This window comes from Schistocerca piceifrons, chromosome 2 (assembly GCF_021461385.2).
Source record: "Schistocerca piceifrons isolate TAMUIC-IGC-003096 chromosome 2, iqSchPice1.1, whole genome shotgun sequence".
Lineage (NCBI taxonomy): Eukaryota > Metazoa > Arthropoda > Insecta > Orthoptera > Acrididae > Schistocerca > Schistocerca piceifrons.
The window spans coordinates 3,806,030-3,827,920 of NC_060139.1; the positions used below are offsets into that span (position 1 = coordinate 3,806,030).

The 21,891-nt window shown below is 41.9% G+C and overlaps 1 protein-coding gene across 3 annotated transcripts in view; it reads left to right on the forward strand.

Moving 5' to 3' along the window:
* Positions 1-21,891, forward strand: part of LOC124774888 (ATP-binding cassette sub-family C member 4-like) — a 365,241-nt gene that overhangs the window by 53,657 nt on the left and 289,693 nt on the right. The window contains exon 1 of one of the 3 annotated variants that reach the window (XM_047249543.1): positions 16,322-16,437. The exons of 1 other annotated variant lie outside the window; for it this stretch is intronic. In XM_047249543.1, the coding sequence (XP_047105499.1) occupies positions 16,364-16,437 (74 nt within the window). In that variant the 5' untranslated portion in view covers positions 16,322-16,363. Of the gene's footprint in view, positions 1-16,321; positions 16,494-21,891 lie in introns of those variants that run through there. One more of the 3 variants, XM_047249544.1, reaches the window with a different exon arrangement.

The following is a 21,891-nucleotide window of genomic DNA, read 5'->3' on the forward strand; positions in this document are numbered from 1 at the left end:
GTCCGCCATCCTGGATGGCCATTTTAGATTTTGACGTTACTGAAGATGTCCTGGATCACGATTCGTGGATTACCACCTTAGATGTTAAACTTAGTGGCCATCTTGAATTCTATACTTACCACAAGTGACCTACGTCCACTGTGACGTCGGGGAAAAATCGAGGGGACATTACTTTGTAGGATGTAAGAGGTGCTTGGTAACATCACCAAACACTTGTGAAAGCCGTAACGTTATATCCACTAATATGCTTGACAGCAGCACGATCGTTATGTGACTGATTAAGAACTTATGCCAAGTTGTTGTGTTGGGTCTATAGTTTGCCCCAAATCTCTTGTGGAACACTTCTGCTTGCAGGTGCTCAGTAAATTTTTCTTTAATGTGGTGGTGTATTGGGTGATTTGTTACAATTTTCGCTGTAATAAGTGGCAATATGTTACAAGTTCGTCATAACACCAGATATTTTGTTACAAGGTTTGCTTTGACAGGGCTTCCTTGCTACAGTTTCTGGGCAATTTGTTACTGTTTCTGGTAATTTTTTCACAATTTCTCTATAGCATGGGGCACTTTGTAAGACGTTCATTGTAATATGGGGTAACTTGTTACAGTATAGGGGCAATTTGATACAGTTTCAGGGAAATTTGTTACAATGTTGAGGGCATTCTTTTTACAATTCCACTGTAACATCAGGCAGTTTGTTACAATTTCGCTGTGACATAGGGCATTTTGTTACAATTTTTGTTGTAACATAGGTTAATTTGTTACAGTTTTGGAGTAACCTGTTACAGTTTTGGAGCAATTTGTTGCAGCTTCAGGGCACCATGCTTCAATTTTACGCTAACAAGACGCATTTTGTTACAACGTCTACTGAAACAGGGGCATTTTGTTGCAATTTTTGCTGCTACAGGCGCATTTTGTTACCGTTTCACTGTAACATATAGATGTATTGTGTGAAGTGGTATGGAGTCCTCGCTGATCAATGAACGAATTGTTCACTTCCTGGCATATTTGAACTTCGTATAGAGTATTCAAATCCAAACTTTATCTGAAATATTTCAGAGTAGCCTTCATGAAATCAAACTCTCAGAACCTTCAATATGTCTAAGTTCGACCGTTTTCACAAATTTTTCACTACAGTCGAAAATATTTCAATGTTCCACAACCTAGCAGGCTTGTACAGTTACACTAAATCCACATGTGCAGTCGTTTCGCATCACATCTCCTGAAACTCACTATCAAGATCAGCAATAGATCTCCAGCATAAGCACACTTGTAGTTTACTGTGACATTAGGTTCAGATAGTGCTACAGTGGTCTGATGAGGTGGGGGTATGAAATAGCTAGTCACAATGAGTTTCCACCGTGGGCTGATACAATAACCAATCACAAGCAAGCTTTTCGATGGATTGATGTGTGATGTGAGTATAAGGACAGATGTGTACGTAACAGACCAATGCAACTAACACTTGTGTTCATCAGAAATGATTTAGAAATCCCATGGAAAAGTTTGATGTTAATGTCTGTCGTTTATGTATACTGAGATGCGGGACATTTGCAGTCCAGTGTACCAAACTGTGTTCTGCCTTCCAGCAGGATCAATGTCTGTGGTGCAAGTGTTCAACTGTGCTATATTGGTTTGAGGGTGTATATGGTTCACTGTAATGGTAGTCCAATATGTGCAGTCATGATAGTCCTGCTATTTGCTAAAATAACTTTACGGTTTTGGATGCAGCGTGTTTCTTTTCTGTATAGAGGAGTTGCTTGGAATGCACTAGTGTGTAAAGCCCCATAAAACTTCTAAAAGAATCTTCTCTGGCACAATTGGTATAATTGTAAGTAGTTTGGATATATACTAAGTCACTTAATTTTTTAGCTGTAGTGGTTCTGAGTGGGTAACAGCAATAAGCTGTCCACGCTATACATACACTTCATTACCAGCAAAACTGAAGTGCTAAATTCTCTCACTGTCACGCCTGAACAGCGGGATGAAATTAGTGGGCCTCTCTGACAGTCCTGAAAGTTATACACAAACGTCTGTCATGTAGACTCATAAAAACAAACCATGCCATCAAATATAAGTCCCACAACCCAACAGACCATTACGATCACGAAACCCTATCGGAGTTAAGTGGAATCGTTCTTTAACTTCATCATGTACAATTCTTTTTGGAAAATTCTACTTATTACAGAATGGATTCTGTACTTTGTGTCAAATTCGAGACATACCGATGTGATCAGCAACATTTTCGACTTGTACAACACAGAATCGGCATTGTAATGTATACTGACATGTTTTTAGACAGTCATTCTCATTTTCAAGAACATGTAATGAATCTCACCTGTTTTCAGATTTCAGTACAAATGATATAGTGCTCCGACTGATGGCCGTAGGTCTTATTTCTTCTCCTAGATTAACGATTTTTGATATGTGAGCTACAGGTGTGTGATAGTCAATTATTCTGCTGTCTGTCGCAACTTTATGTTCTGTTAACTTTCACAATAATGTTTCTCGAAATAATGTCCACACACCTCTCAATTGCTTTGGTGTCCTTTTTTCCCCAAACGTATTGTTAGACAGTCTAACCACTCTCACGCCTATAATGGTAGCGTATGACAACAGTCAGTTCCAACGAGGGGCTGTGGAGTACCACAAGACATATGACACCTCCATCGACCGTTTTCACCCCCATGAAAAGAGACTTTGCCTCTTGCATTATCTGTAGCGTTTAAAAACGATTGAATGACTACAGTTACATGTCACTGCTAGACAATACGGCATGCAGTTATATCTGCACTGCAGCCGTCTAAGAAGGGGCACTGTTACAATTCATCAACACTGTTCAATTTGTACTGCAACGTTCCGACCTACAGTCATGTGAAAGCTATACCTTTACTTAAAAAGAATAGTCACATTATATCTAAATGGTATTGTACGAAAAGCCTCAGCTAGAGCAACAATATTTGTCTGTACTCTAGCTGGGCTGCCGAACGTCATCGAAAGGGCACCGAGTTATCACAGGCTGGGCACCTGCGTCTGCTGCAGTTGCCTGCAGGTGTTCTAGTGAGTGACAGGGCGCACGTGCCTCGTCTTCTGGGAATATGTCACGTACCGACGGATAGTGCTGAACCCTGCACTTGACACTACGAGGTGTGGTGGGGTGGGGTGCGGAAATTGTTAAACACCCAGGCTGCACTGTTTTTAAACTTGCAGCAAGTGAATTGTAACGTCAAGGAATAACTGTTGATGTTTTAATTTCGCAGAGTTTCAAATTCTTTACTTAGTACAAGTGACATGGCAACCATGCAAGCTATGCCAGTGGACTGGAAAATCTGACAACCATGCAGGCTGCACCAGTATACCCAGGTAAGCGATCTTGGATTGTGACACGATAAGGGCCGCACCAGTGAACCCAGGTCTGCTATCGCGGATCGCTATTGGACTCTGACGTCACAGGACTGTGTCAGTATCCTCAGGTCAGCCATCTCATACCAGCAAACTCAAATTTCTTTTAATTTCACGTCAACAGGACTGTGTGCCATCTACATTTTTTTTTTATTTCTCGCCATTTCACACTTACAGCAGTTGTCCTATTTTCGCAGTGACGTCATAGGCATGAGGGGAAAACTGTTTATGAATTTGCGACCAAATTTTGAATTTCTCGCCATGTTGTACACAGGGCAACTGGTCTATGTCACGGGGTGGGGGAGAGGGAGATGGGGAAATCTGGCAACAATGAATTATGTCATAGGAGGAGGGATGGTTGGGAAATCTCGCAACAAAGCACATTGTGCCACAACTAGACTACCTGTATTACTATATAGCTATCTTCCAACATGGAATACTTTTATCACTGAGGACAGCAGGCACTATTGAATAACTGAATCGCTCAAGTGACAGAGAGTTGGCCAAGACTCTTGAAAAAGAACTGTCTGCAAAGTACAATTTGAGGAGATGGTTTGGATCAAGTAGGAGAAAATTCGGTGATAGCACCTGTAAGCTTCCACATAAAATGCACACTTCAAAGAATATATCGAAGACACAAAAAAACAACAAAGAATGGTAGGACAAACCTATACATGTTGTTAACTCCCAGCGAATTATGCAGAAATCTGCAGATTATTATGGTCCGTTGCCTCAAAACGAGCGTTTGACTGAAACTGGTCGGCTGTTTGCATGCTACTGCCATCGGTGTGTACAGAAAGTAGTTGAAGGACGATGAAAGCACGAGTAGGCGACAAAGTGTTGGGTGTCCACGACTCATCACAGAATGTGTTCTGATAACAGAGCACAGTGCTGATCCAGGCACAAGTGTATTGGAACACACTGTTCACTGAACAGTGTGGGACATGGGCCTTCGCAACAGACAACCCTTACATTTCCACGATATCATCAATTATCATTCCAGTGGGCATGTGGTCATTGAGATTGTACTGTGGATCAATGGAAGTGTGTCGCCTGACCACCTTGAATACCGTTCCTTGTTCCACTAGGTCCACGGTCATATCTAGGTAAGATGTCAACCAGTCCAGCAGCTGCATTGACCCGTGGATTCACTAATCCGCTCTTTTATCGTGACCGAGCTCAGGAGCTGGTAGCGTGGGTTGGTGTGTGCTGTTATTATATTCTCTCCTCTTGTGATTCATTGGATATCATTCGGTAGGTTGTTGATTTTTGGTGGTGTATATTTTACAATATTGCATTCTGGGCCAAGATTTCTTTATTGTTTGCCTTTCTTGTCATCCGCTTACTATTGTTTATGATTGACGTGTTGTTCATGGCCCTTTTATTGCGAAGTTAAGAAATTCAAAGGGGCGGTTTATTATGTGTTAGAGCTTAAGTTTTGCAATTTCGTAACGTGAAGGCTGAACACATTACTTATGTAAACTTATGTTTGTTCTCGCAGTTGTTGAGCCTCACTAATAAGTATGCTATATTTAATAAAAGTATTTACGACCACGCAACCTCCAGCCATTTTTCACTCCGGTCGTTTCCTGAGCCACAACGGTAAATGAGCTCGATGTTAACGGTATGTTAAACCTAAACTTTCTGTCTTTTAACGCGAACTTATAAGTCTCTAAATTGAAATGATAATTTTCGTGTTTAATAAATTTGAGTAAGAACGTAACATACAAATTCAACATGCGAAATAACTGAACCGTTTACATACTTCATTTTAACTTTCTCTACGGAAATGAATTTTTCTAACTGCAATTCGTGGGTTGCATTTCTTAAAATTTAAAGTTCACGTTATTTCGAAGAAGACAGTCAGCTGTAGTTTTTAGTAACTGAGTTTCTGTCAACAGTCTTCAGTCATACCATTTTCAGTTAGTACTGGGAACTTGCACATTCTGTTCCCCTACGTTCGTGATACGTAATGCTGAGTCGCACACGCTAGCCTCGTTGTAGTTGACAAGCCCCTCTGTGGGGACACTGCGTTCAGTTGACCGCACTGTGTCGACGGTATCAGTTAACCTCTGTTGATAGTTGAGGGCAGGCGATTCAATTGCTGTGCTACTGCCTCTCTCGTTCGTTTGTTGTCTTACGGCTTATGAATTCGAGTCCTCCTTGTTCTGGATCGCTCTGTTACTTTTTATTTTGCGCTTTCTGTAACTCGAATTGTGTGGCGAAATCTTCTGACAGATATCAAAATCATTATGAACGTCATCCGTTGACAGTATGTCATGATACATTTTAGGCTGTAGGTACTTCGACGTCACAGGCGGGTAATCAATTTTGCGCCACAGCCCTCCCTCCCCTGTCCTGTCCCATAAACATGTAAACGTTAGTATTAATATTAATATTATAAAATGAGAACTGTTTGCGGTCTTGACAAACAGACTTGTAAGAAAAACCAAACTGTTGCAGTGAGTACAGAATATGCTCTGACATTGAGTGAAATGGTTGTGGTGTAAATAAGACATTTATTACAGTTGCAAAAGGCGGTATACGACCTATATTACATGCATAACTGCGGCTTCGGAAAAAAAGGAAGCCAAAAACAAAACAAAAATGTTATAATAAAATTATGCTGTTTAGAGGGATGCAGTAATTGTGATGTGCCAGACATGAATCAGTACCACTTCATCCTGAAAATGTCAGTGTGGTGCGGGTTTACGGCATCATTTATCATAGGGTCATATTTTTTCAAAGAGACAGGTGCTTCCGGTCCTGTCATTGACAAAGCGCTATGAGTGTCTTTTGCGCAACCACATCATTCCAGCTCTCCAACAGCGCACCTCCGCACATTGCAAATCCAGTTAAGCAGCTGCTGAAGCACCATTTCGGAAATGCTAGAATTATCAGCCATCATTTCCCAACAGCCTGGCCGTCCCGATCACCTCATCTTAATCCGTGTGACTTCTGGCTGTGGGACTGTCTGAAAGATGTTGTGCTCAGTGTCCCGATTGCAAACTTAGCTGCATTGAAGGCACGTGTTGCTCAACGCATTCTGAACGTGACCCCGGAAACACTTCGATCAGTTGTGGAACATGCTATTTCGCGATTTCAACTTGTTGCAGAAAACGGTGGACAGCATATTGAACATGTTTTACGCCAGTCACACGGAAATTACTAATCCCATTTGATTTTGATTGCTTTTTATGCGGTTTTTAGGCTCAGGACAATTAAATACCGATGTGAGTGATGTTTTTTATGCGGTTTTTGGCCTCAGGACAATTCAAAATAGACTATTTGCACCTTGCCGTGGTGGACAGTCTTACGTAACTAACAGTATCACATCTGTACACCCATGCACACCGAGTAATACAGTTTGTTTAATGTCAAACGTAGACCTTAGGCATTGTTGTATGATTCATGTGTCATTTATAGTCGACTAATATTAAATTATAATGCTTACAGCGCCATCTATTGCTACATTTTATAACTATTTGTTTTTCTTCTGTCATACGTTCTCCCTCTTAACCGATAATATTCCGTCGCAGTTTGACGTCATTCTGACCAGTGGCGTTATTTCTACAGCGGTTTGAAAGTTTAATTATAATCACCCAGTGTTATTAAGATGAGGACGACCAGCTGATCACTTCAGTGCAGATGCAGATCACGCTCCTACTCTTACAGGAATCGGCGAAACCCCGTGAGTAAGAAGGATAATGGACAAGGGGTACTACATGAGTAGCGTGTGGGTAAGTTGAGGATTTTGGTCTGCCAGGAGGCATGCTATGGTAGTCCGAGCAGAGCAACTTTCCCCATTGATTTAAACCAGTGCAACTAATGTCATTAGTTTCTTTGAATCTTAGTTGTCAACTGCGCTGGTGGATCTCAACCTTGTTAACAACCATGCCCCGCCTTTTGTACTGTCCAGAGGACGACCCAGAATAACGGTGACTTCAGAGTAATTATTGTCTTTGAATAAAAAAGTCGTTTCTGTTCGTCTGATCACGTATTTCTTTCGGTTACCTTCCGCACTACACTACAGCAGTTAGTTCTTTTTATGTATGGGGCAACTTTCATCGAGCTATGTTACTTGGCAGTGCACGTCACACGAAAGTTACTTTCGTTCTCAAGCTCTGCACAATAGTGTAAGTTGATGGGTTGTCTGCTTTTTATTATTGCCGATTCACTCATTGTTGTTAACTTGTATCAGTACGGGTATTGAAACTAAAATACCGATATTGTATCAAATTTAATGTCCATTTGCGAAATATCGATATTCGTATGTCAATTTTTTATCCTTTATTGAAACTAAAGTAAGACGTTAAAGTGCACGCTCCAGTTGTTTCAGCAAATGTTGAAAAATTTTCTAACTGCAATCAAGTGCTGTCCGACCACATATGTTGTTTCACTTTCGGAAACTTGTGCATGCAGACTGTCATACAATGCAATAGGACGGTGACTGACCCGTACGAGCGTGCGGGATCGATAACACGAGTGAGACTGCATCTTTGCTAGACTCGCGAGTTCGGGCTGACCTTCCTTGCCTGGTAAGGGCAACCCAGCGTATGGCGACGTAAGCGGAACCGCGGGCAACTGCGGACAGGGGCTCTGTTCACGGTCTAGATGCGCTACTTGATACTGTCGCTCTGCTGAGGCCGAGCGGCAGGCTTCTGCTCGGGGCCTTCGTTTCTGGTGCGTTTCCTGCCCTCCACGCCTGGCTGTTTAACTTCGACAGCCGCCCTAGGAAAGAAGTGCACCCGAGTGCATTGACATTGGCACACAACACTTACGGCTATGAAATCGCTATTCCAGGACGGTCGCAGAGAAAAATTATTTTGGTGAGAACGTTATGTTAAACACCGTCCTTCTTTTCTGACCGGAGACTGGCATTGAACGTAAAGGTATTGCTCTCAGCCATGTTGCACATTTGGGTTTGTGTTCACCAATGTCATTTGTTTTGTAATGCGGGCAACCACAGCCAAATTTCGACATTTTTCCAATTGAAAATTCCGCACTGGCTGTATCAGTGATTTTTATTAAATCTGCGACCGGTTTCGCACCACCCCAGGCAATATACGGTATTTATAACATGGTAACGTTGAACATTGAACGTTGAATGGTGGGGAGTGGCTACAGGGCAATGTTCAATGTTACCATTTTATAAATACTGTATATTGCCTCAGGATGCACCGATAAGTGGTGCGTAAAACCGGTCGCAGATTTAATAAATGGCTCTGAGCACTATGGGACTTAACATGTGGTCATCAGTCCCCTAGAACTTAGAACTACTTAAACCTAACTAACCTAAGGACATCACTCACATTCATCCCCGAAGCAGGATTCAAACCTGCGACCGTAGCAGTCACGCGGTTCCAGACTGAAGCGCCTAGAACCGCACGGCCACAACGGCCGGCGCAGATTTAATAAAAATCACTGATAGAGCCAGTGCTGAACTTTCTTTGGAAAAATACCAATGTCATTTCTTCTGAGTGATAACATGGGACATTCCTCTGAGTCGTATGATACTGGTTGAATATTCTATTTTTTTATTATTATCACCTCAGCGGTGGAATCCTTTTAATGTAAATATCGTTTGTTGTTCTTAATCAAAGTTGATTTCGGGAGTGCCAAAGCAGGATACAGTTAACATCACTCAACCGTCATTGTCTTTGTTTGTATTTTGCTGTAATTTTAAACTTTTGAAAAGTTATGGTCAAGTATGTTTGTGCATCTTGCGTATTTTTAGTTTGTATTCAGACTCATGTTTTTTAAGGATCCACATACTGTTATTCTTACTACTATCTCCGGAACCTTATATGCAGCAAGAACGTAGGCCTACTCTGTTGAAGCAAAATTTGCTTCCTGTTGTCCATACAACAAGGTGCGTTCAATTAGTGATGGAAAATATTATTTTTCGAGTTTGGTCGAGAACATGTGGAATTTGTTGCTGGACGTAATGGACTATTTCCGCTTCAGCCCTTACAGTTTCATGAAGTTCCGATAGGTGTCGGCGCTATATGTAGCCTTCAAAATGGCGCCCATAACGGAGGAGCGTTCCAAGCAGACTGATGCCACTGACTTTCTTTTGGCGAAAGACCAGAGCATCGCAGATATTGATAGGCGCTTGCAGAGTGTCTACGGAAACCTGGCAGTGAACGAAAGCACGGTGAGTCGTTGCGCGAGGCACCTGTCACTGCCGCAGCGAGGTGATGCAGACGTGTCCGGCCTCCGGTGTGCCCGCCGGCCACACACAGGCGTGAGTCCTGCAGTGTTGGAGCGTGCGGAGACTGATCTGAGATGACGGACGGATGACACTCGTACCCTTCGCTGCTCAACTGGGGACCTCTGTTGACAGTGCTGACACACCAGTTGGGGTACTCAAGGGTACTCCCTCGCCGCCTAACAGATGATCATAACAACCAACGAAGGATCATTTTTGCGGAATTGCTCGGGCGTTACGAGGCTGATCGTGACAATTTTTTGTCGGACGTCGTCAGGGGCAATAAAACATGGATTCCTCACTTCGAAGCGGAAACAAAACGACAGTCCTTGGAGGGGCGTCACACCATTTCTCCTCCGAATAAAAAGTTAAAAGCCGCTCCCTCAGCTGGTGATGTCATGGCGACGGTCTTCTGGGTCTTCGAAGGGGTTATTCTGTTTGATGTCCTCCCTCACAGTGCAACGCTTAACCGGAAGTGTACTGTGCTACCATCAGGAAATTGAAGAAGCGACTTTACAGCATTCATCGGCACAGAAATGCAAATGAAGTTCTCCATGTCCACGCAGGGCCTCACACAAGGCTGCACACACGAGAGAAGCTCACGAAAATTCATTGGACCGTTCTTCCTAATCCACCCTTCAGCCCGGAACTTGCGTCTTCCGACTTCCGTCTGTTTGGCCCAATGAAGGATGGATTCCGCGGGAGCGAGTGCCTGGATGATGGGGAGCTCATTGATGCAGTCGGACGGTGGCTCACTCGTCGACCATTGGAGTGTTACCGTGCGGATGTATAGGCCTTCCCAGTAAGGTGGAGTAGGCCTTCACATTCAATGCACATAATGTTGAACAACAGGGTTTTGTCGCCAAAAGAGCGGGAATATCATAGTGTACTGAAATCATAAATAAGACCACCCTGCTTTCAGAAAAAAAGTATTGCGTTACTTATTGAACACCCCTCATATATACGTCATAAAACACTGGGTCAGTAACGATTGTTGTGAATGGAACTGCATGCTGGACTGTGAGAAGGTGTTTAGGAAAGCAGTTTTACACAAGGGTGTGTCCATAAATCTCAGTGTCCAGCTTCTGTGGAAACAAACACCAAACGGAAGGCTCGATACAGTGGCGGATCCTCGCAGGAGAGGACCATTTGGTGGTGTTTACACCGCAGTAACCGATTCAGGTAACGTTGCCTTTCAGCTTCAGCAGATTTCTCGGGCAGTGTTCCGAAAAGTTTCGGCGCCGAGGTTTATATCACTGTACTAGTGCTTTCAAAAGCTTTCGAATGCTGTTAAGAAAAGTATAGGCCTATAGCTTCATTAAAAAAACTGGCCAGGTGTAGGTTCCACACGAATTTAATTGAGCTTACAGACAGTTCATTCATTCCGCAAATCGAGAATTTCGACCATTTTTGCTGTTATCGGCGTTGATACTGGCAAGATATTGGCCCTAGGACTAGTCTGCGAATGATTGTTTCACGTACAATTTGAATCGCCAACTCTATCTGCAGTAAATATCAAAATACGTGGCATAAACGGCCGTATATTTTGACTGCATTGACGTAGAAGCTTCAATTTTCTTACATGTTCAAATGACCATAGACCTTAGTATGTGACATAAATTTCAACTTGATACGACTACCCGTTGCTGACAGATAGACAGACTGACAGTCACAAAAAATGACAAATTTTTTTTTCGTGAGATCAATTGTCGGTATATCTTAACACTTCTTAAATAAGGAGATGATTCAGAGGCTTCCTTTACCAAGATACAGGTTGGCTGGCAGCTTTTCGAGGAGCTCTTTGCGGTGTGGGGGAGTAGCCATGTATGTGAAAAACGGCATCCCATTTGAGTCAATTGATGTTTCAAAGAACTGCACTGAAAAGGTGTTTGAATGTTGTGCAGGTGTGGTTAAATTTAATGCAGCTACACTTCTAACTGTTGTTATTTATAGATCCCCAGACTCCGATTTCACAACATTTTTGCTAAAGCTAGAGGAGGTTATTGGTTCACTTTATAGGAAATACAAAATTTTAGTTATATGTGGTGACTTCAATATTAATTGTATAAGTGATTGTGCAAGGAAGAGGATGCTGGTAGACCTCCTTAATTCATATAATCTTATGCAAACCGTATTCTTTCCAACGAGAGTGCAAGGGAACAGTAGAACAACCATAGACAACATTTTTGTTCATTCCTCATTACTAGAAGGGCATTCTGTTAGCAAAAAGGTGAATGGCCTTTCGATCATGATGCACAAATTTTAACTTTAAAAGATTTTTGTGCTGCAACACGTGTTAAATATAGTCATCAGCTGTTCAGGAAAGCTGATCCAGTTGCTGTAGAGACCTTTGTAAACCTTATAAAGGAACAAGAGTGGCAAGATGTTTATAGTGCTGATACAGTAGACGATAAATATAATGCTTTTCTCAAGACTTTTCTCGTGCTCTTTGAAAGTTGCTTTCCGTTAGAACGTTTAAAACAGGGTACTAGCACAAACAGGCAGCCTGTGTGGCTGACTAGAGGGATAAGAATATCTTGTAGAACAAAGTGGCAATTATATCAAAACGTTAGAAACAGTCAAAATCTAAATGCAGCAGCCCATTACAAACAGTATTGTAAGGTGCTTAAAAATGTTATTAGGAAGGCAAAAAGTATGTGGTATGCAGATAGAATAGCTAAGTCTCAGGATAAAATTAAAACCGTATGGTCAGTCGTAAAGGAAGTGGCTGGTCTGCAGAGACAGGTCGAGAATATAGAATCAGTGCGTAGTGGGAATGTCCGTGTTACTGATAAGTCGCATATATGTACAGTATTTAATAATCACTTTCTGAATATAGCAGGTGAACTAAATAGAAACCTAGTCCCAACAGGGAATCATATAGCGCTCTTAGAAAAAAGTTTTCCGAGACTGTTACCTGAAATGCTCCTCCATGATACTGACAAGAGGGAGATTGAGTTAATAATTAAATCACTAAAGACCAAGAACTCTCATGGATATGACGGGGTATCTAGCAGAATACTGAAGTATTGTCCCATGTATGTTAGCCCAGTACTTAGCCATATCTGTAACTCTTCCTTTAGGAGTGGTCGGTTTCCTGACCGATTAAAGTACTCGGTAGTGAAGCCACTTTATAAAAATGGAGACAGGGATAATGTTGACAATTCTAGACCTATTTCTATGCCATCGGTGTTTGCTAAAGTTATCGAGAAGGTTGTATATGCAAGGTTACTGGAGCATTTAAATTCACATAATTTGCTGTCAAATGTTCAGTTTGGTTTTAGAAATGGTTTAACAACTGAAAATGCTATATTCCCTTTTGTCTGTGAGGTTTTGGACGGATTAAATAAAAGGTTGCGAACGCTAGGTGTTTTCTTTGATTTAACGAAGGCTTTTGACTGTGTTGACCACAAAATGTTACTGCAGAAGTTGGACCATTATGGAGTAAGGGGAGTAGCTTACAATTGGCTCGCCTCTTACCTTAAGAACAGAAAGCAGAAGGTAATTCTCCGCAATATTGAGAGTGGTAGTGATGTTCAGTCCCAATGGGGCACTGTTAAGTGGGGCGTTCCCCAAGGGTTGGTGCTGGGGCCACTGCTGTTTCTTATTTATATAAATGATATGCCTTCTAGTATTACAGGTGATTCAAAAATATTTCTGTTTGCTGATGACACCAGCTTGATAGTGAAGGATCTTGTGTGTAATATTGAAACAGTAACAAATAATGTAGTTCATGAAATAAGTTCGTGGCTTGTGGAAAATAATTTGACGCTAAATCACAGTAAGACTCAGTTTTTACAGTTTCTAACACACAATTCAAGAAGAACCGATATTTTGATCAGACAGAATGGGCATATTATAAGCGAGACGGAACATTTCAAGTTCCTAGGAGTTCGGATAGATAGTAAGCTGTTGTGGAAAGCCCATGTTCAGGATCTTGTTCAGAAACTAAATGCTGCTTTATTTACCATTAGAACAGTATCTGAAATAAGTGACATTTCAACACGAAAAGTAGTCTACTTCGCATATTTCCATACGCTTATGTCATATGGTATTATTTTTTGGGGTAATTCTTCTGATTCAAAAAGGGTATTTTTGGCTCAAAAACGGGCTGTTCGAGCTATATGTGGTGTAAGTTCGAGAACCTCTTGTCGACCCCTATTCAATAGTCTGGGAATTCTGACATTGCCCTCACAGTATATATTTTCTTTAATGTCGTTTGTTGTTAGCAATATTAGCCTATTCCCAAGAGTTAGCAGCTTTCACTCAGTTAATACTAGGCAGAAATCCAATCTGCATGTGGAATGCACTTTCTTGACTCTTGTGCAGAAAGGAGTGCAGTATTCTGCTGCATCCGTTTTCAATAAGCTACCACAAGAACTCAAGAATCTTAGCAGTACCCCAAACACTTTTAAGTCTAAACTGAAGAGTTTCCTCATGGCTCACTCCTTCTATTCTGTCGAGGAGCTCCTGGAAGAGCTAAAAAATTAAGCAAATTCCAGTGTTAGATTGTTGATTTTCTTTATTTAAATTTGCGACTTGTCACCTGAATATGTTTTTTTTAATATTTCATTTTATCTGTTTCTAATATCGTGTTATAATTTCATGTATTGACTCGTTCCATGACCATGGAGACTTCTCCTTAATTTGGTCCCACGGAACAATAAATAAATAAATAATAAATATAAATTAACAGTTTCTGACTTTTCCTTTTAGTTGTACTAAAATCTTCCCTCTTCCCAAATTTAATTATTGTAGTGCAACGGGAAGTACTCTATAGGTTTTGATAAGTGTGTGAGTATCAAACAATGTGACATAAACGATCGAGTCCTTTCACTGCATTGACTCAGAGGCTTCAATGTTTTACACTGCCAAGGGACCACAGATCTCAGAATGTGACGCAAATTTCAACCTCATAGTCTGCCCATTCGTTAGAAAAAGGGTAATTAACATTTGGATAATCAGACAAACACATGGACAACAAAGTGATCCAACGAAGGTTCCGTAAAAAGTTAAATGCGATATCGTCCAAAGGCGCGTCGATACGACAGACATCAATGATGCCTCGCTGCGGTCCACAATGGCCGATGGAAGTCGCTTCGGAAAACACGCCCTCTCTCTCAGCACCACAGCACCGTCACACACAGGCCGACATGGAGCCAAGCACTGATTCGCTTTACCCAGTTTGTGACCTCTGATGAAGCAATCAACATCAGCTGGTTACCACAACAGTGCTATTCAAGTGTCAGAGGGAACTCTACTTTAGGAAATGTTGAACTTGTACTTCAAGAGAAGAGTTTGTAATTGTGTTCATCTAGTCGTGCAATACTATTGAAAGACAGTTGTAAATGTTAGACTCATTTCCGTGACAATAGATTGTATAAAGTTAAACGCATATTTTTACCTTTCTTATAATAGAGTGTACTAATATTTCATACGTTCCGACCAGCCATGTCTGAGAGCGATCGAAGAACCAACTGTTATGAGCAGACGATTGTAGTTCCGTCTGGTCATAACATTAAAGAGTATTACCCACATAACAAAATTAAATGCTCATCTACCTGCTATGTTTTATCGAAAACCTCGCTTCGATACCTCGAACCGTTCACGTAGCAACAGGGGTGCAAGACGTAGGTGATTCAACGTGTGTACGTAGCAACTACGGCCCACGCAACAGACAGTAGCATGTAAGTAACGAGGCTGCAAAGTTCCTAACGTGATCCAAACGAACATTAAACACAGCCTAAACTACCCTTTTATTGTAGCATAACTTCTTCTTTGGTTATTGCATAACATTAAGCCACATTGCTCTCATCACGACTAATATTTACGGCCACGTCTTAAGTTCGGAACTCATATACGCGCGCTTACTACACTGTACGAAAGAAGTTAAACGCATATTTTTACCTTTCTTATAATAGAGTGTACTAATATTTCATGTGTTCCGATCAGCCATGTCTGAGAGCGATCGAAGAACCAATTGTTACGATCAGACGATTGTAGTTTCGTCTGGTCATAACACTAAAGAGTATTACCTACATAACAAAATTAAATGCTCATCTGCCTACTATCTTTTATCGAAAACCTCGCTTTGATACCTCGAACAGTTCACGTAGCAACAGGGGTGCAAGACGTAGGTGATTCAACCTGTGTACGTAGCAACTACGGCCCACGCAACAGACAGTATCATGTACGTAACGAGGCTGCAAACTTCCTAGCGCGGTCTAAACGAACATTAAACACGGGCTAAACTATTATTCTATTGTTGCATAACTACTTCTTTGGTTATTGCATAACATTAAGCCTTCACGATTAATATGTACGGGCACGTCTAAAGTTTTTTTGGTTATTGCATAACATTAAGCCACATTGCTCTAATTACGATTAATATGTACGGGAATGTCTAAAGTTCGGAACTCACATAGGCGCGCTTACTACACTGTACGAAACAAGTGTAGTAATATTATAAATCAGGACGTGAATCGTGTGTAACCTTTCACGGGAAGAACTGGCCGTGCTACTCTTACGACTGTTGCAAAATTTTCGCTACCGCAAGTCATTCAGGACCGCAGAAGGTCAGCATCGCGTATCGGCGGCAGATTAAGCGCCGTCCTTGTTGGCCAGATACGAGGAGGTGGGAGGCAGAGGGGGGGGAGCTGAGCCAGCATCTGCTGCTGCCGCCGCCGCGCCGGCCAGTCCAGTCCAGGCTTCCAGCCGGTAAGTGCTGGACAGCGGTCAGGCGGCGGCGGCTACATGGACGCGTCCAAGCGCAGGGCCAACCCCAACCCGCGGGTCGCCGCCAACCCACTCTCCGTGCTCACCTTCTGGTAAGCCTCCTCCTCTCCAGCCGGCTCCGCTCACTTACGATAGTGCAGCTGCGGTGGTAAGAAACTGAATACTCACACGCTGGATTAAGTCACTTTCCGTGGTTTCTTGACATGCGCACGTGCGTTTCGAATTTGCACTCGTCGTCAGGTGCACCAGACCTTCTATACGTCATGTATATTTGTGTAAGTGATATGATGTTCCCTTTCCACCTTTCAAGAGCACCAGTGTTGGTAATCAAAGTTCTTATAATACCGAGTGATTCAAAAAGAAAGAAACATTTCAGTTGTTTATTACAGACAAACCATAAAACATAGAAACACATTGCACATGTCACTGGATAGAGGACGGTCGAAAGTTTTGACAGTTGCGCTGTTGTTTATTTGTAGCAACATCGTAACTACAGCACAAGAGAAATCACTTTGGTTGTTGGAATTTGCGCGACGTTAATCCATTGTTCAAGTGGTACGCGCATTGCGTTGTCGTTTCAGCAAGAAGCCACCTCTGGACAAGCAGAATTATGACTGGCACACAAAATTCTGGGTAGTTTGTTGCATATGGTTGACCACGTACGTCTGATGAAAATGTCGAGCGTATCCGGTATGCGTCCACACGGAGCCCTCGGTGGTCCACAAGACGGGCAGGTTAGGAACTTGAGGTTCCTCAAACAGTGATGGTGTATTCTGAAACGACGCCTACATATGAAGTCCTGAAAGTTACAGTTACTGCAGCAACTGGTCCCAGCGACCACAATAGAAGGTATGAAATTTGCATTTCAGTTGCCCACGATAAGACAAAGGACCCTTTTTTTCCGTTCGACTCGTCTTTTAATGCAAAGCGACATTTCATCTACCGATTAAAGAATCTTTAAATAAGAATTTGGGGGTCACAAAATACTGGTATCATCACGAACATGAAAAAGACTCACCCAAACTGTGCCCGTTCTGTTCACAAGGTTCATAGACTCATCTTTTTTTACAGAGGAACCTGTGACAGGAATGTCATGCCTGGAGATGCTGCAAAATTGGTTGTTTCCTCAACTTCGCGAAATTTCCAATGATTTCATTTTTATGCCTGACGGCGCCCAGCCTTATTTTCACCTCGAAGAGTGGCGTTCATAGCAACACCATCCCACAACGTTGGACTGGAAGAGGTGGCCAAGATCTTGTTCATTGCTTTTGGCCTACCAGGTCACCAGACCTCACACCATGCATTTTTTTCTGCGGGGCTATATTAAAAATAGCGTCTTCGTCCCTACCATGGCAGCTATTTTCAAGAGCTAACGATTCGATAAACAGAGAGCCGGTGATTCGTGTGTGGAATGAAATAGACTACCGTTTCGATGTTTTTGGAGCAACGCATGGCGGTCATGTATAGTATCTGTGCGAACATAAAACTTAGAATCTTCCTCTATCCAGTAATATGCGCAGTGTGTTTCTGTCATTCATGGTTTGTCTGTAATAAACAATTGAAATCTGTTCTTCCTTTCTGAATCAGCATGTGAATTTTGATGAAAGTATTAAACGTATACGACAAGCATTTGTTCGTTGCAGCGCTTGAAAAGATCTGTGTCAAATGCGTTGCAGAAAGGGAAGAAAATTCATTTCGTCGTTTGTGAGAAACTCAGAGCGTTTGTATACACTGATAAAAACCGAGCTGTATAAAGTTTATTTGTATTCTAAGCTTTCATTGAAGACTGAACACTAAATATATCTGTATCAAAGAGTAGAAAATGTGGTCACAGATGCATGGAAGATGTCCAATGTCCAATATGCTGACCCGATAAAATAGCAAAGCCGAACTGCCTCGAAGATAATCTTCATAGCAGTTGGACGACTCATTAGTTCATATGTACAGCAAATTCCTTTCAGTTTCTCAACTAACGGCTTTCATAGGACACTCGACGATCACTTAATTTTGTCTTCAGTAAGTGTGTACGTTAATTCATATTTTACGAAAAAAGACATCAAAAGAAAAAAAATTGGTTAGAATGGAGAGGGTTGGGAAAGCGAATTTTTCCACCTTATACAATCGCTACGATCACGTTCTCTCTTCCTCTCTACAGTTCAAAAGCGCGATTATAACACGTTATGTCTGCTTTATTGACTTCATTACAATCACAACTCCTACATAAGGAATTCCTACATAGACAAAACATAAATATCTGTCTAATGTTCAGTGGTTCACGTAAATCCTTCTTGTCGATGTACTTTCTTTCCGATGAGGCGTCAGAGTACATCCTTCTCTCCTTTATATGTTGATAGCGTGTAGTTCTTTAAATCGAACTACATTTGAATCTTCCTTAGATAAATCAGATTTCACGATAAATCGAATAAATTTTGTGTGTTTTGGTACACCGGATAAATCGAAGCGATTGTCATGGCAGATCGCTCTGCAAACACACTATAATTCGAAGTTAGCAGCTAACACTCGGTAATACGTAATACGCGTTACGCGTTCAGGTGTTTATTTTGTCATACACATCTTCACGATACTCCTTTGTTTTCTCAGCAGTCCATAACTTAACTACAGCACAGAGCAGTTATGAGGCTGACGTGAAGTTACCGATTTTCGCAGAAAAGAAGCAGGTTACTGAGGTCTTGCAATGTGGACCGAAAAAGAAAAAAAGGATGTAAGCGAAAAGTTTTAGGCTTCCGTCATCGGCGCTGTCGATAATCCTGTAGCAGAAGATAAGATTGCTGAAAACATAAGATACGGAGTTACCCCCTCTTGAAGAATGCTAACTGAAACAGCATACTCAGTGTAGAGGACAAAACATACCTATAGGAGGTCATAAGCTTAAGAAGGGCTTATCATTCGTTATTACTCTGCGCCTTGAAGGGTTCACAGTTAGTGAGGGGTGCCTCACTAACATTTAAAAAAAGACATACTTCCGTTTTTAAGAACATTTGTGGAGAAAAATGCAAGCTTTAATGACACTGTTTGTTCGGCATGGAAAAATGAATGAAACCGAGGTTTTCTTGTATGTTCTCGCTAATGGATATGTGTCTTTCGTTTTAAATGTTAAATAAAAATAAAGTGGGCAAAATAATCTTTCTGCTAGTTTGAGTTCTAGCTGGTACTTTCTGCCGCTCTTTGTAAGGAAACAGCATGTTTTTGAAACTGCAGTGGAACTACTTAACTAAATTTTTTTATTTTGTCTTTTTCCGATTCCACCTGTATCAATCAAACATTCGTTGAACCGAATTCTCAGTTATTCGAACTTCTTGTGATGTCACTTGAACTTCTAACTATAGGTACTCGAGTATATGTCTTTTAGAAATCTCTAGAGTCTGAATAATACTTCGGAGCTACGTGTTTTTCAGAATTCAGTGGTTCAAATACCAGCTGGCCTGTTACACACACATGTACAAGGGTTGGACAAAAATGTGGAAACACAGCGAGAAAACATGCTTGAGCGTGGATGCGAATGCTAGCAGGTTGCGCCTGTGCAATGTCCTCAAAACGCTGAGCAGTGTCACTCGTATTCAAAACAGTGTGCTGTGTAGTTGCGAGCGAATTATGTCGGAGCTAAGTGGATTAGAACGTGGGCAAATTGTTGGTGACGTTTGTTTGGTGTGTGCTTCCGTAACCGAGGAAACGGAAGCGTTGATGTTCGAAGAGGCACCGTATCGAAGATTTATATCGCATGCAGGAAGGTGGGAAAGCATCATCCGTAAAGTCGCAACGCTGCGAAAAGTCTGTGTTGAGTGATCGTAACAGACGATCGTTGAAAAGGATTGTGACGTATATTAGGAGGACGACGGCTGCAAAAGTCACTGCAGAGCTGAATACTGCACTCGCGAACGCTTTCAGTACGAAAATAGCGCGAACTGGGGTTCCCCCAGATTCAGGGAACTGCAGGACGAGTTGAAATTCCAGAAGCAATCATCAGTGATGCAAGTGCCCGTGGCAGGAAAACGTGGTACCGAAGACATAAAACCAAGGCTGTGGAGCAACGGGAGGCAATCATTTGGTCGAATGAGCCTCGTTGCACTCTGTTTCCAACTTCTGGCCGAATTTACGTACCGAGAGTGAAACATGGTGGGGGTCGGTGGCAATTTGGGCGGCCACGTCATGGTATCCAGTGAGCTCCGTTGGTGCTCTGCAAGGTCGCCTTACCGCCAGGGAGTATGTATGTGACTATTCTGGGTGATCGGCTCCATCTCACGATATAATGTTTGCTCCCCCAATGGTTACGCTGTGTTCCAAGACGGCAGGGCCCCTCTTCACACATCTCGCATCTTCCGAGACTAGTTTGGTGAACACACGGACGAACTGTCGCGTGTCTCCCGGTCACCAGTCAACCGTTCTCAATGTTTTGAGCCTTTGTGGCCTACTTTGAAGAGAACAACGCGTGATCGCTACGTATCTCCATCATAGTTACCTGAACTGGCCACCATTTTGCAGCAAGAATGGTGTAAGATTCCCTTTAAAACTATACAGGACCTGTAACTAAGCCTGAAGAAATGTATTCCTTATATTCAGTCATTCATGTCACTGGCATAATCTAGTGTTGTAATTATAATACAGCCACATCTGATAATGATATACTGTGCGACGGTGATAACACAATGTTATGTAAAATCCTACAGAAGTACTACAGAAAACTGAAAGAGCAAGCACAGGAGCATAATGACATGCAGATCATATCATCTTGATGATTCAGATGGATCAAGGCAACCCTTCGTCCTATAATCTCCGGGAAATATGGATAGATTTATACTAGTATAAAAGACCAGTTCGATGAGTAGTAAGTTTAACAATAATATCATCCGTTTACAGCATTATTTCAGTAACGTCCTGTATCACTGTAAGATGTAGCCGTAACGCCCTTTATAATTATAAGACGCAGACATCCTCCTTAAAAGCAAAAGAAATTCGTGTCACAAAAACTTAACAATAACAGGATGTGGTGACTTATTTGTTTTAAACTATTAGAAAGAGTCACAACAGACGCAGATTGTTTCGACGTACACTGTAGACTTATGTCCTCAACAATATTTACGCTTGGTGAGTTGTATCTTGTCACCACCTGTACCGACACGAGGTTCTGGCTCTGAGCACTATGGGACTTAACATCTGAGGTCATCAGTCCCCTAGTACTTAGAACTACTTAAACCTAACTAACCTAAGGACATCACACAACACCCCGTCATCACGAGGCAGAGAAAATCCCTGACCCCGCCGGGAATCGAACCCGGGAACCCGGCCGACACGAGGCAGTGCCATATTTTGCTTATTGTTCTCACACTCAGAAAGATGTCTTTTAATCTGCAAGGAGTGAGTCAGTCACTTCGTATTTAACTGAAACGAAGGGAACAGCCATGTTAGAGGCATCGTGCAGTTTTCAAGATGAATTTTCTGCTCAATGCGAAAAAATTACTCTTATTCTTCCAAAGCAAGATGAGCAAGATGTATGAAAGAGGCGAAATACCTTCGGACTTCAAGAAGAA